This window comes from Harpegnathos saltator, unplaced genomic scaffold (genome assembly GCF_003227715.2).
Source record: "Harpegnathos saltator strain DR-91 unplaced genomic scaffold, Hsal_v8.6 scaffold187, whole genome shotgun sequence".
NCBI classification, from domain to species: Eukaryota; Metazoa; Arthropoda; class Insecta; order Hymenoptera; family Formicidae; genus Harpegnathos; species Harpegnathos saltator.
The window spans coordinates 1,049,260-1,063,752 of NW_020229969.1; the positions used below are offsets into that span (position 1 = coordinate 1,049,260).

General features: G+C 44.8%; 2 protein-coding genes across 3 annotated transcripts in view; one reads left to right on the forward strand and one right to left on the reverse strand.

The window, feature by feature from the left end:
* Positions 1-563, forward strand: part of vn (membrane-bound neuregulin protein vein) — a 653,046-nt gene extending 652,483 nt beyond the window's left edge. The window contains exon 9 of the mRNA XM_025297750.1: positions 211-563. The gene's annotated coding sequence lies outside the window, so the exon portion shown is untranslated. The remainder of the gene's footprint in view (positions 1-210) is intronic.
* Positions 564-2,119: 1,556 nt separating this feature from the next.
* Positions 2,120-9,501, reverse strand: mad2 (mitotic arrest deficient 2). 2 transcript variants are annotated; one of them, XM_011138138.3, is made up of 4 exons: positions 9,273-9,501; positions 8,834-9,196; positions 8,585-8,763; positions 2,120-2,461 (listed from the first exon to the last, which is right to left on the reverse strand). In XM_011138138.3, exons 1-4 carry the CDS (start codon positions 9,343-9,345, stop codon positions 2,447-2,449), a joined length of 630 nt encoding a protein of 209 aa, XP_011136440.1. In that variant the 5' UTR covers positions 9,346-9,501; the 3' UTR covers positions 2,120-2,446. The 2 variants fall into 2 exon arrangements, with proteins under 2 accessions (XP_011136440.1, XP_019696121.1); XM_019840562.2 differs by lacking the exon at positions 2,120-2,461 and having other exon boundaries at positions 7,798-8,763; positions 9,273-9,500.
* Positions 9,502-14,493: the final 4,992 nt, after the last annotated feature.

Here is a 14,493-nt window from a genome sequence, read left to right on the forward strand (position 1 = left end):
AGAGACGATAAAGAACAGAATAATGAACATGCGACCAAAGAGCGACCAAAGATGGAAAAACGGGGGCGATGCGAAGGACGAGATGGAAAACGGAGGACAGAGAGTCGGACAAAGAATGTTCGAAGAATCAAGACAACTTTGTTGTCGTGTCGAAGATGTTTATTTCACAAAATGCACCCGTATGGAATAATCCTTACCGTTTGCTTACAGACCACCAGAGCGAGTAACCTGCGCGCGTTAGCCGGAGCAAAGCAGCCACTTCCAACCGAGGGATTAGAAAACTTCCAACGACTTCCTGCCGCCATCTTATCTGCCAGGAAACTGCTTCTCTCCGCTGAACGGCACGAAGACATCGCGACGTCGCAACATCACTTATTACGATCCATTGTTTCCCGGCGAGGACGTTCCCGTGGCGATCTCGTCGCGATTGATTTAAATCCTCGATCGAGCTACGTTCGACCTGCTCGTTGACGTTCACTTCGACGTTCCTCTACGAGTGAACGCGGAGAGGACTCGCGGTTTACACAATTCGGGGGATAATTGACGTCGTTACACGCACGAGCCGAAACATCAAGGGACGTGGACGCGACGGGCTGTAGGACGGGAGGAGCGTGTCAAAGGACATCGGGCCATTCGTTTCCGGCGCGGATCGCCGGAATAAGAGAGGGGAACCGTCGTAAAAGCGTGCAAAGGGCACGCGCGCAGATCGACGTAGCGCCACGGGGACGTCGTGATATCGTTTTACGGGATTGCAGGAAGAATGACTCGCGGGAGTGATCCCCGAGTCCTGTAATAGGATTTTCGGGATCAGAGTTTTACTGGCGGGGCCGCGCGCGCGCGCGCGGTATCTTTCGGCCGCCAAGTAACGCGGGGAATTTTCAACTTCCGCAGATAGCATGCGGCTTTAATTAGCGGCTGGGTGTCCGCCGACACGAGGCAGTTTCAGCGGGATCCGCCAAGCAAATCCCGAGTTGATGACGTAAAATTCGCGGAATATTCGTCCTCGCCGCTATCGCGAATTATCTGGCTAAAGAATCCCAGCCGATGCGGACTCGAAGGCGCTCCGCTGATCGAGCTGTGTCTCGCGGGTCCTTCTCATCCCTCAGAAGTAACTAGCGAAGACAGGAAGTGCTGAAAATCCCCCGCTCAGCCAAGAGATACTCATGCGCGGCCCGGAAGATACGTCGCGATCGTATGCTAACAAGGTCCGTAGATAGAGGAACAGGACAAGTTCCTCTCATCTACTTCACACGGTTTGGCTCGAAAATGGCAGCGATCGTGGCTTAGCTGATTAACCACGTACCGTCATGTCAAAAATTATTTTCGTTTTTTGCAGTATTTTGCACTACAAACCGGCAATGCAATTGTTTTTCTTCTGAAAATTCTCACTGGTATTTTTCAATGTATTTAAACTATGTTTTCATAATTCTGTACACTCACACAATCAAATCATAATACGTACATAGTACCACCAACACGGATTAATGCGTTTAAATTATGTTTTGATTACTTCTGACTATATCTTAAATTATGTCTTGATTACTCTGTTCACTCACACAACCAAACCATAATACATATATAGTACCACCAATACAGATTTTCTGGCTCGAAAATGGCGGCCGTGAGAGGACCTTGCCTTGTCCCGTTCTTCTATCTATGGACCTTGGAATGGCTAAGAGCGGTCCCAGCCAGCCTCGAAAAGGCGTTCCGCGACTTCCATAGGGAAGAGACGAGAAAAAATACACACACACACACACACATATGCAAACACAGCAGAGCGGAAGATTTCGCCGAAAAGAATTCCGGCCTCACTGACGCGTTCAGGGCGCCCTTATTGTACAAAGTACTCCCTCGTACCCTTTTCAGGTCCGACGCGGCGCGTCGACTTTCGCGAGCGATCGAAACGTCGACTCGGCGAGCTCTCCCCTGTCTCCCCCCGCGGTAGTGCGATGTTGTCGCGATTTATTCCTCTTCGTTTTCCATATTGATGCGGCCAGAGAACGCGCAGGGAGACGCACGCGATGGCGATCAAACGATGCGGTGAAATTGAACGATGTCAACGTCACGCCATTTTGAACGACAACGATCACGTAACGCGTCCTCGGACACGATTGGATAACGATTGTTTAAAACAATCGGGGTCTTCCCGGTGTCAAGACACGTGTCAGTAAGGAGGGCAGGTTGTTCCTCGAGGAACATATCGATGAAAGGGAAACATCGATGTTTACTTATCGATGTTTTGCCGTCTCGCGATACATCGCTATCATCGGTCTTGTCTTGTCGGTGTTTTTCTCCTTGCAGATGTAATTCGTCAGTTGATTTTCTTCAGACCTTCCGCGCTCAAGCGGCTTCGAGAGAGACGTGTTCCATCTTGCACAAAGTGATGCCGCAATTTACACAAGCGGCAGCCATTTCTGTGCCGGCAAAAGGCGTGACTGATTTCGCTTCAAGCAAGCGAGTGCTGAAACAAGAAACTTTGACCTCAAGTATTATTTTTACAACGCACAAATGACAATTCGAAGAACTTTTATGGAAGCGTGATGAGTTTGTCACGAACATTCTTCGAACATTCTTCGATGAAAGTCGCTCCGAAACTACACGCTTTCTCTATACAAATCGATTCTCAAGAAACAACTTGTCTCGTCTTTTTGAAAAAGGAAGAACTATTCACTTTAAATAATCATTTTAGAATAGAACTCTTTGCGAATATAAATGCTCTGACTTTCGCACAAATTCTCAAGACCGCTGTCAACGTTTCTTCAGCTGATTTCCCTCTTATTGATTGATTCCGTCGTCCAGACAATCTTCGTTCAGTTGTTCAATCGATACCAAATGCCTAAAGCTCGCGGACAACGGACGCTGCCACAAACCTTGTGGCTCGGATGCAGCAACATGTACAAATATAATCATTGTAATCCTTGATACAATATAATCATTTGTTATTAATATTGCGCTAAATCGAATTAATCCGCCTGCAACAAAGGAATCTCATTTTTTCACAAAAAAGCACCGATGTGAACAAGCGACCGCGACTTTCGCCGGCGCGCGGAAAAACCAAGGAAGAGCTCGCCCCTCGCGTTTCCGCGGACGAGGGTAGACGCGCGCGCGCGCGCTCACTTTTTACATTTTAGGGACACACACGGTTACGTATAGGTAGTTCTGTGGGCAAACAAGCAAGCGGAGTGTTCCGAGCCGCGTTCTCACGCGAGGCGTGAGAGGCGGAGGGTACTTTGCGAGAGACTCTAGCTATGTAAACCGAAGACTCTCGAGCGAGAACGGAGAGGAGGAGATTGTCGTAGCGTATGATGTCCGTGCAAGCTTACTAGTGCCGCCGTGCTTTTCCGTTGAGTTAGTTTCGTCGCTCGTACCTATCGGACGATTTGTATGAAAGTCATCGACGTGAGTCATCGACGGCGAGCCGCGGCGCTCGGCGTCGCGCGTGACTTCGAGACGAGAAGGCGAGAGCAGGAATTTGCCGAAACGCGGCGAACGCTCCGGAGTGAGATATCGCGTCGTACCGGATCCCACATCGTCCGCCCTCCCCCCCGCTGTAAGGGTATTAAATCCGTTAGATATTGTTGCGCGCAACGCTCTATACAGCGATGAGCGTAAAAATGCAAGAGCGTCTCTCAAGCGCGAGAAGGCGCGAAACGGCGTCTCTCCATCGCTCTCTTCTTCTACCTCGCCTCCTCTTCTACCCTCGGGCTGAGGACCGAAGTCTTCATCATTCGCAGCGATTCCACGGCGAGGAGACGTTCATCTCGCAGCGATATCTCACTCCGCGCAATTCCTCGCGGCCAGTCGTCGCGACTCCGCGCGATCGCCGAGACGACGCAGCGAGTCTACGACTAGCGAACAAAGAAAGAATGTATTTTATGATATTTTACGCATAAAAGAGAAGAGAAACGATCGTGAGAATCGATATAGCGTTAGTCCAAGGTAAACTTAAGTAGAGGTGTATAAAAAGAATGACAATTCGCGCGCGTATGCGCGCGCGCTTTTTCTCTTTCTCTCTCTCTCCCCCCCCTCTCTCTCTCTCTCTTTCTTACGAGACAAGGCGCGATTCGCATGTGCAAGAGGGGAGGGGAATCGATCCTCTTGGTCCACGAGCGGTGCGTGGGGCTGCGGAATGGTGATTTGTCTCCGCGGGTCCTTCGTAGCGGCGATTTGTTTGATCAACGACGTGTGCTTTATCGATTATACGGCCAACATTTAGAGATGGAGCGATAGTAGATCAGGGAGGTAAGGAGAGGGAAGAGGGAGAAAGAGAGAGAGAGAGAGAGAGGAAAGAGCATTCCATAGGGTGCTCGATTCCTCATAGTCTCTGGCGGCCGAGCGCCCAGCCGAAATTACGATCGGACAAACAGAGCGCGCTTTCCGAAGCGCAAATTCGTGCTCGCGTCGCGACGATCGAGCGACTCGACGCCGAGAACTCGGCGCGCAGCCTCGGCCGGCGAGCGTCGCGTGGATCGGCGTAGCGCGGGACAACTCCCGGTCCCGGTCACTGGTATACTAAGCGCTACTGTAAAATACTGTATATTATTTCGCGTTGTTTATTTTTCAATGTTTTTACTAGAGACGCGCGTTTTTACGGTATTCACGGGCGACTGTCGCGTAATGTTACCAGCGAGAACACAGTGTGTGACCCGCGCCGCTCCGCGGCACCGTGCGAGTTACGACAGACTAAGACACCTGTTCGAATGAAGGATCACGAGCGCAATCGGCAGCGCTGTGTGGGAATAGAGAGAAGAAAACTGAGGAGGAGGGAGGAGGATGAGGGAGCGGGAGAAGCGTCGCAGCGCGGAAAACGCGCGGCGGTGGATGAAATATTCAAATTCGCGTACGACGCGTTCCGCCGCGCAGTCATTTCCCGATAATTAAAAAGCGACGCATCCGACATTATTATTATTATTATTGCTATCAGATTTTTCGTGTTCATTCCTGCATTTCGTCCGTTTAATCCGCGTTCCGATTCATCCCGCGATCATTGTCAATTCCATCAACCGCTCCTCGCCGGGAGAGATTACCGGCGCGGAAGAATTGTAGATCATAATTATCCCGTGCGATATATCGATCGCTCGATACTCCATTTCAGTGTCCGTCTCCAGGTGTCGCGAAGAGCGATACTCTTTCTCTCTTTCTCTCTCTCTCTCTTTCCCGTTGCTTCCCGCAGACACTCTTTTTTTCCCCACCGGTTTCCGTAACAACGATCCGCCTCTCCCCCTGTCCCCCGCGCTCTTCACCCCTTTCACTAATTTACGTCGCGGAAGGACTTTAAACAATTCACGAACCGGCAAACTCCATTACTCGGTCACTGTCCAACGTGTCGCTCTCTCACGGTATCGCGGACCAGCGGGATAAGTATGTTTGTAAAACTGCAGCGTATCTCCAAGCAGCTTTCGCAGTGTGTGAGCTAAAAGCGAATTCGGAGCAAAACTAGTCTAGGGCACATTTAAGAGCGTACGGCTTGGGCGCAGAGAAATATTACGAGCGTAAGGTCCGTCTTCGGCGCGAAACAACGTGCTTTTGAGGAGGAGGAGAATATTCCGGGCATACGGAAAGTTCTTTCGCGAGGACGTCTCTGCTCGTATCGAGGCGTAATTCGCGGCGATCTGGTGGTTAATGAAAAATTGTCTGCACGAGTATTACTCCCCGAGCGTTCCAGACGTCGCCGAGTGTCATCGTTGGGTCGTTCGCTGACGAGGAAACGAAGAAAAAAGAAACCGTATTTTGATTATCGAGGGACACCGCGACTGTTGCTGCGAATCGCCGGGGGTCGTTGAAGAGATTCGTTGTGAAATTTCGGAAATGTTAATATATTCTTGAGAACAAATCATGTGGAGGATATTCGTTTGATGTAAAATTCGCGAGAAGAAAATATAGAATATCTGTTGAATCGCGGAAAAACGACGAGTCTTCGCGCGAAGACGAGTCGCGTAAATTTCGGAAGGCGTGGAAGCGCACCGGGAGTGTAAAAAAAAGAAAAAGTCCGTCGCAGCCTCGAGTGCGCGAGAGTGTCGTTTCTCAAAAGCATCGGATGTCTCGAAAGTGAGCAGTCAGACGGACGCGAGTCAGCGCGCATGAGACGCACGTCCGTGCGTCTCGGCGATAGTCTTATAGTAAAGGGACTACGCGCACTGTGAACTAATATGGCTAATTCTAGCAGCACGAAGTATTAACGTTAATAGCGAAATTATTGTAAGGGAGACGTAACGGCGAATTATTAATAAACCATAGATCAGCAACGGTGCGACCCGAAGCGGTCTTACTCGGTCGCATTTCGGCGAGACCAAAATGTGCTCCAAGTGGCGGATATAAATGGAGAAATGCGACGATCCCCCTTTTATTCCGATAATCGGCCGGTCTTTGGAGGATTTTACGCGGCGGCATCAAATTTTCACGCTCGTGACGATCGTTCGCACAAGTATGCAATAAAAGTTTCACTCTTTACCTCAAGGTATTGAATTTTTTCGCCGAATATGAAATCGAATGTCTACCGTGTGTTGCACTACTTTCAATTATTGAAGAGAAACGCGGAATCGTGTACAATTGCAGAGAGGTCGATGACGAAATTTCGAAAAATGCAAATTGATGAATGTCCAAACTTCGCAATCTGATCAAAAATCGATTTTTGATCAGACAAGATATGAATGTTGCAGGGTGTAACATCAACATACACATAAGTATGACGGGTTGTTTGCCCCTAGAAATTATTTAGAATTTATTAAATTTGTATGAAATTTATTTCTATTTAAGAAATTATGAGAAACCGGAAAATACGTTGTATTATTTATCTCTTTAACTATTACTCTCTCAAAGTGAATCAGCGAAACTCACTGTCAATTAGTGGTGTATAATCGCTGATTGACAGTGAGTTTCACTGATTCACTTTGAGAGAGTACTCTTATTTATTCTGCTTAATTCTGTAATATTATTTATTGCTCAGTTTCATTTTATTAAATATCTTCTTTGTTTTTTAATTTCTTTCAATTTTCTAATTAATTTTTCAATGAGGCTCGACTTCTGTCAATCCAATGGTCAATAAACTGTCATAATAATCACGGTGCAACGTTAGTTGCATTTGTCATAACTGGGAGCACTGCAAATATCATTATCAACAAAGTTAACGAGTGACTTTTTCAGCAATCTGCATTATTGCCTCGAATAGGAGCAAGCAATCCGCTACACTAACCTGTATGTTAATATTACACCCTGTATATATTTGAGGAAAAAAGAAAGGAAAGAAAGAAATGAAATCTTCAAAGCACGTGCTGATTATTTGAGGAGGGTCTCTCTTCATTCAGATCTGCCACCGGATCGAATTATTGGGCATCGCGGACAAAGAATAGCGTACATAAGGCACAAGATGATTTTTATTGTCATCTTTCGTTCGTACATCCCACGTTCGTATACGAGCGAGGCAGATTACGATTGAATGTTACGTTGATCATTCGGGCCCCACGGGTGTATTTGTATAAAATATGTCTCGTTTAAATTTGAGGAAGAGCGCAGCGCTCGAGTTACGTTTGAAATTACGCGTGACCCGGAACCGCTTCGGCTCCGGAACGACGCGCGATGCAAAGTTTGTTAGGAAACGATTGAGATCGAGTATCGGTATTGATATCGAGAATTCGTGTGAGAAGCTTTACGCTGAAAGATGCTAACCGATCGCCACGAGGAGTCGGCGATGTGAAAATACTTTATTCTAGTCGTATTTCTCATGCTTTGCCAAGTAACCTAATGTAACTCCTGTGTTAAGTGTAACGATCAATTATGTTTTAATAAAATCTGCCAAGATTCTTGTCAATGTCATGCACCCCTTTTTACTGTTGCTGTAACTCTCGCGTGATTGTCAATTAGATCATACATTTTCCTATTTCTTTATACTAATACTGAACGATATTCTTACTGGTAAAACTGATAGAACTCTGATGAAAATATAAAAACTCGAAGCTACATATCTATAAGCTATATAAATGAATTTTCATGTATTAAAAAATTTACATATAGTGGTGATTTTTAATCTCGTCGATCGTACATTTAAATATCACCTTAACAGGAAGTAATTAACAAGTCACTTTTTTATCGAAGACATAAAAGCTTCGTTTTCGTCTTACATTCTAAGTGATTGTTGTCGGCTATCTTTGTCAATTGTCATTCATTAGTAATATAATCTATAGTTAATTCCTCCTTCTCTGAACGTGCTATGTACTAGCTATGTAGCTGATAGTCTATTGATTAGTTTCTCTTTTTTAATATATTCATATAAAATATTTTTCTAAGACATACTTAAACTTGTTACACATTAGATAAAATAGCAAGTCTTTGATAGCCATGTTCAACATAAGCCTATACAATGGCCACGTTCAGCAGACAAAGCTGCTTATTAAACGCTTAGTGATTATTAATGATTGGAGTATTCTTTTACAAATCCAAGGAAATGAACCAATCAGGAGCGATAATCACTAAGCGCTTAGTAAGCAGCTATTTCTGTTGAACGCAGCCAATGCAAAATGAAAGTTGGATGACTATTGAATATGAAAAAAACAGGAAACAAATAAGTTCAAGTATTCTTATAACTCACTATAGTTTCCATTTTATGGATAGAGGTCGAGAATGACCTAAGCTGTACTTCTTGACTATTTGCAATAAATACTGGTTGAGTCTCGTCCCATTTGTTGGGAATATTGCAGTCAGATACAGTGTATGTAAGTATGTCGAAAGAGCATTGGCAATCCAAGAGTGGTAAGAAACTTACTGTACCTGTGAAAACATTCGATATTACTAACAAAAAGGAGATTTTGCTTAAATTCTCTGTGAATTCCAATTCTACCTGTAATCTGACGTATTACTTCTCGTATCTCCTTCTGTATAGTCTTCGAGTCCTTTGTTCCTATTTCAGGCAAGTCGGCCTTAACATTGCTATCAACTCCGTTTGGCTTCTGGTCTTCGTACTCGACCTTAAAATCCCACTTTTCCAACACCTCTTTAGTGTTGACATTTGTTATGACAAGGACAATCTTGTGTACTTTGCGCTGAATCAACCACTCTTGGATCTGTCCCAGGACGGTGTCTAAGAAGGATGTGATTTTATCATCCGTAGACATAAAGATAAACAGACCGAAATGCTCGGCAGGCTGGAACATCTCCGGAGGATATATTCCTCTTTGATAAAGTATACTGTTGACTCCATATACTGCAACGAGACGGTAGGATTCAAAATTGTATACCTCGTAGCCGGCATCGCACGCAATTGACGAGGTTATACTTACGCAAGTATTGTTTCACCAATTCGGCGGAGCCTTTCAAAGTAATGCACTTTGCCTTCTGTTGTGTCTCCGTCATAATCCGCGGAAATCTTGGAGTAAAAGGAACTCACAATCAAATTATACGATATCGAACTGCAAGTTTCCGAGAAACAATTACACATGCACAGACGCCCTTGTATGATTAAATCCTACCAATCAGGTGCCAGTGCGCCAAATGACCGTTACTGTGAGTTTGGGAGAGTACGCATGATTCGTCAGGGAGATTCACATTTGGACAGAAAAGCAGAAAGCAGAAAAGGCAGCAGCCAATCAGAAGTCGCGCTAGTAGTCTGTCTCTCTCTTGATGAGAGACTATAGACCAGTTCTTTTTCGCTGCACTGCTGCATTGGTGCAATAAGTTAGAGTGAGACAAATATTTACTTGTTTCACTCTAACTTATTGCACCAGTGCAGCAGTGCACCGAAAAAGGACAGACCTTACGGTTCCAACAGAGAGAAACATGAAAGCGGCCAATACGGCGTTTTCGGCGACACCGACTTTCCGCAATGTGAAAGGGCGCCATCTGCATCCATTTTGAGAGGAGAATTACGATGCTACATCTAATTTTAGTTTCGGCGGTAAAACCTACATGTACTGGCAGTCCGTATTACATCCATTTTCAGACGGTTTATGTCCGTGCTACAACCATAATAGCGTATTTGACAAGCACGGTCGCCCACATTGTTAATATCTCCGCTTCTATTGAGAATTGAAAGTCGAGTTTTATGGTGAGAATAGTGTTGATATAGGACTATATTGTGACAAAAGCGCATTCCTGTATCTTGCACCGTTTAGAAAATATCGAAGGTAACATTTTTAATTTTATGTTCATATCTCCTTCCCTATTGCAAATTGAGAGTCGAGCTTCATCGTGAGAATAGGGTTAATAAAGCACTATATTGTGGCAAAAAAACGTGCCTGTATCTTGAGCCGCATAGGAGATATCGAAGGTTAAAGTATTTAAAATTATACCATTAATATCTCCGCTTCCACGGGGAATAGAGTCAGCAATTAGGGCAAGAATAGGGGTGACATAGGACTATATTGTGGTAAAAAAGCAGGCCTGTATTTTAAGCCATTTAGGAGATACCGAAAGTTAAAGTTTTTCAAATTGTATCGTTAATATCTCCGCCTCTACTGGGAATTGACAGTCGAGATTATGGTGAGAATAGGGTAGATAAAGGAATATATTATGGCAAAAAACGGGCCTGTATCATAAGCCGTTTAGGAGATATCGAAGGCTAAAGTTTTCCAACCTTTCTCAGTTGATATCTCCGCTTCTACTGGGAGTAGAGAATCGCCATTTACGGCAAAATGTAGGGTTTTCAGAGGACTTTAATTTGGTACCAGAGCCAGGCCTGTATCTCTAACCGTTTAGGAGATATCGAAGGTTAAAGTTTTACAGCCTTTCTCCGTCGATATCCAGCCTTCCTCCGTCGATATCTCCGCTTCTACTGGGAGTAGAGAGCTTGACATGTAGTCGAAAATGTAGGATTTTGAAAGGACTATAATTTGGTACCAGAGCCAAGCCTGTATCTCTAACCGTTGAGGAGATATCCAAGATTAAAGTTTTCCAACCTTTCTCCGTTGATATTTCCGCTTCTACTGGGAGTAGAGAGTCGCCATTTACGGCAAAATGTAGGGTTTTGAGAGGACTTTAATTTGGTACCAGAGCCAGGCCTGTATCTGTAACCATTTAGGAGATATCGAAGGTTAAAGTTTTCCAGCCTTTCTCAATCGATATCCAGCCTTCATCCGTCGATATCTCCGCTTCTAATGGGAGTAGAGAGTCGTCCATGTAGTCCAAAATGTAGGGTTTTGAACGGGCTTTAATTTGGTACCTGTCCGAAACCTGTATCTCTAACCGTTTAGGAGATATCGAAGTTTAAAATTTTCCAACCTTTCTCCGTCGATATCCAGCCTTCATCCGTCGATATCTCCGCTTCTACTGGGAGTAGAGGGTCGTTCATGTAGTCCAAAATGTAGGGTTTTGAACGGGCTTTAATTTGGTACCTGTCCGAAGCCTGTATCTCTAACCGTTTAGGAGATATCGAAGTTTAAAGTTTTCCAACCTTTCTCCGTCGATATCCAGCCTTCATCCGTCGATATCTCCGCTTCTACTGGGAGTAGAGGGTCGTTCATGTAGTCCAAAATGTAGGGTTTTGAACGGGCTTTAATTTGGTACCTGTCCGAAGCCTGTATCTCTAACCGTTTAGGAGATATCGAAGTTTAAAGATTTCTAACCTTTCTCCGTCGATATCCAGCCTTCATCCGTCGATATCACCGCTTCTACTGGGAGTAGAGAGTCGTCCATGTAGTCCAAAATGTAGGGTTTTGAAAGGGCTTTAATTTGGTACCTGTCCGAAGCCTGTATCTCTAACCGTTTAGGAGATATCGAAGGTTGAAGATTTCCAACCGTTCTCCGTCGATATCTCCGCTTCTACTGGGAGTAGAGAGTCGTCCATGTAGTCCAAAATGTAGGGTTTTGAAAGGGCTTTAATTTGGTACCAGTCCGAAGCCTGTATCTCTAACCGTTTAGGAGATATCGAAGGTTAAAGTTTTCCAACCTTTCTCCGTCGATATCCAGCCTTCATCCGTCGATATCTCCGCTTCTACTGCGAGTAGAGGGTCGTTCATGTAGTCCAAAATGTAGGGTTTTGAACGGGCTTTAATTTGGTACCTGTCCGAAGCCTGTATCTCTAACCGTTTAGGAGATATCGAAGTTTAAAGTTTTCCAACATTTCTCCGTCGATATCCAGCCTTCATCCGTCGATATCTCCGCTTCTACTGGGAGTAGAGGTTCGTTCATGTAGTCCAAAATGTAGGGTTTTGAACGGGCTTTAATTTGGTACCTGTCCGAAGCCTGTATCTCTAACCGTTTAGGAGATATCGAAGGTTAAAGTTTTCCAACCTTTCTCCGTCGATATCCAGCCTTCATCCGTCGATATCTCCGCTTCTACTGGGAGTAGAGGGTCGTTCATGTAGTCCAAAATGTAGGGTTTTGAAAGGGCTTTAATTTGGTACCTGTCCGAAGCCTGTATCTCTAACCGTTTAGGAGATATCGAAGGTTGAAGATTTCCAACCTTTCTCCGTCGATATCTCCGCTTCTACTGGGAGTAGAGAGTCGTCCATGTAGTCCAAAATGTAGGGTTTTGAAAGGGCATTAATTTGGTACCAGTCCGAAGCCTGTATCTCTAACCGTTTAGGAGATATCGAAGGTTAAAGTTTTCCAACCTTTCTCCGTCGATATCCAGCCTTCATCCGTCGATATCTCCGCTTCTACTGCGAGTAGAGGGTCGTTCATGTAGTCCAAAATGTAGGGTTTTGAACGGGCTTTAATTTGGTACCTGTCCGAAGCCTGTATCTCTAACCGTTTAGGAGATATCGAAGTTTAAAGTTTTCCAACATTTCTCCGTCGATATCCAGCCTTCATCCGTCGATATCTCCGCTTCTACTGGGAGTAGAGGTTCGTTCATGTAGTCCAAAATGTAGGGTTTTGAACGGGCTTTAATTTGGTACTGTCCGAAGCCTGTATCTCTAACCGTTTAGGAGATATCGAAGGTTAAAGTTTTCCAAACCTTTCTCCGTCGATATCCAGCCTTCATCCGCGAATCTCCGCTTCCTACTGGGAGTAGAGGTCGTTCATGTAGTCCAAAATGTAGGGTTTTGAACGAGCTTTAATTTGGTACCTGTCCGAAGCCTGTATCTCTAACCGTTTAGGAGATATCGAAGTTTAAATTTTCCAACCTTTCTCCGTCGATATCCAGCCTTCATCCGTCGATATCTCCGCTTCTACTGGGAGTAGAGGGGCGTTCATGTAGTCCCAAAATGTAGGGTTTTGAAAGGGCTTTAATTGGGTAACTGTCCGGATAAGCCTGTATCTCTAACCGTTTAGGAGATACCGAAGGTTGAAGATTTCCAACCTTTCTCCGTCGATATCTCCGCTTCTACTGGGAGTAGAGATGTCCGTCCATGTAGTACACAAATGTAGGGTTTTGAAAGGGCTTTAATTTGGTACCTGTCCGAAGCCTGTATCTCTAACCGTTTAGGAGATATCGAAGGTTAAAGTTTTCTAACCTTTCTCCGTCGATATCCAGCCTCATTCGTCGATATCTCCGCTTCTATTGGGAGTAGAGGGTCGTCATTGTAGTCCAAAATGTAGGGTTTTGAAAGGGCTTTAATTTGGTACCTGCCGAAGCCTGTATCTCTAACCGTTTAGGAGATATCGAAGGGTTAAATTTTCTAAGCTTTCGTCGATATCCAGCCTTCATCACCCTTTCAAAACCCTACATTTTGACTACAAATGGACAACCTCCTCTCCCAATAGATGCGGAGATATCAGCGATGAAGGCTGGATATCACGAAAAAGCGTTAAGAAAACTTTATACCTTCGATATCTCCCAAAACTGTTAAGATACAGGTTCGACCAGTACCAAATTAAAGCCCTTTCAAAACCCTACATTTTGGACTACAATGACGACCCTCTACTCCCAATAGAACGGGAATATCCGACGATAAGACGTGATATCGACGAGAAAGGTTAGAAAACGTAACCTTCGATATTCCTAAACGGTAGAGATACAGCTCGGACAGGTACCCAAATTAAGCCCTTTCGAAAACCCTTACATTTTGACCTACAATTGACGACCCCTCTACTCCCAATAGACGCGAGAATCGACGGATGAAGCTTTGATATCGACGAGAAAGGTAGAAAAACTTGTAACCTTCGATATCTCCCTAAACGTTAGAATACAGGCTTCGGAACAGTACCAAATTAAAGCCCTTCAAAACCCTACATTTTGACTACATGACGACCCTCACTCCAATAGAAGCGGATGATAATCGAGCATGAAGGTCTGGATATCGACTGGAAAGTTCGAAAATCGTAACCTTCAATATCTCCTAAACGTTAGAGATACAGCTTCGGACAGGTACCAAATTAAAGCCCTTTCTAAAACCCTACATTTTGGACTACAATGACGACCCTCTACTCCCAATAGAAGCGGAGATATCGACGGGATGAAGGCTGGATATCGACGGAGAAAGGTAACTCTAACCTTCGATATCTCCTAAACGGTTAGAGATACAGGCTTCGACAGTGGATAACCAATAAAGCCTTTCAAAACCCTACATTTGGACTACAATGACGACCCTCTACTCCCAATAGAACGCGGAGCATTCGACG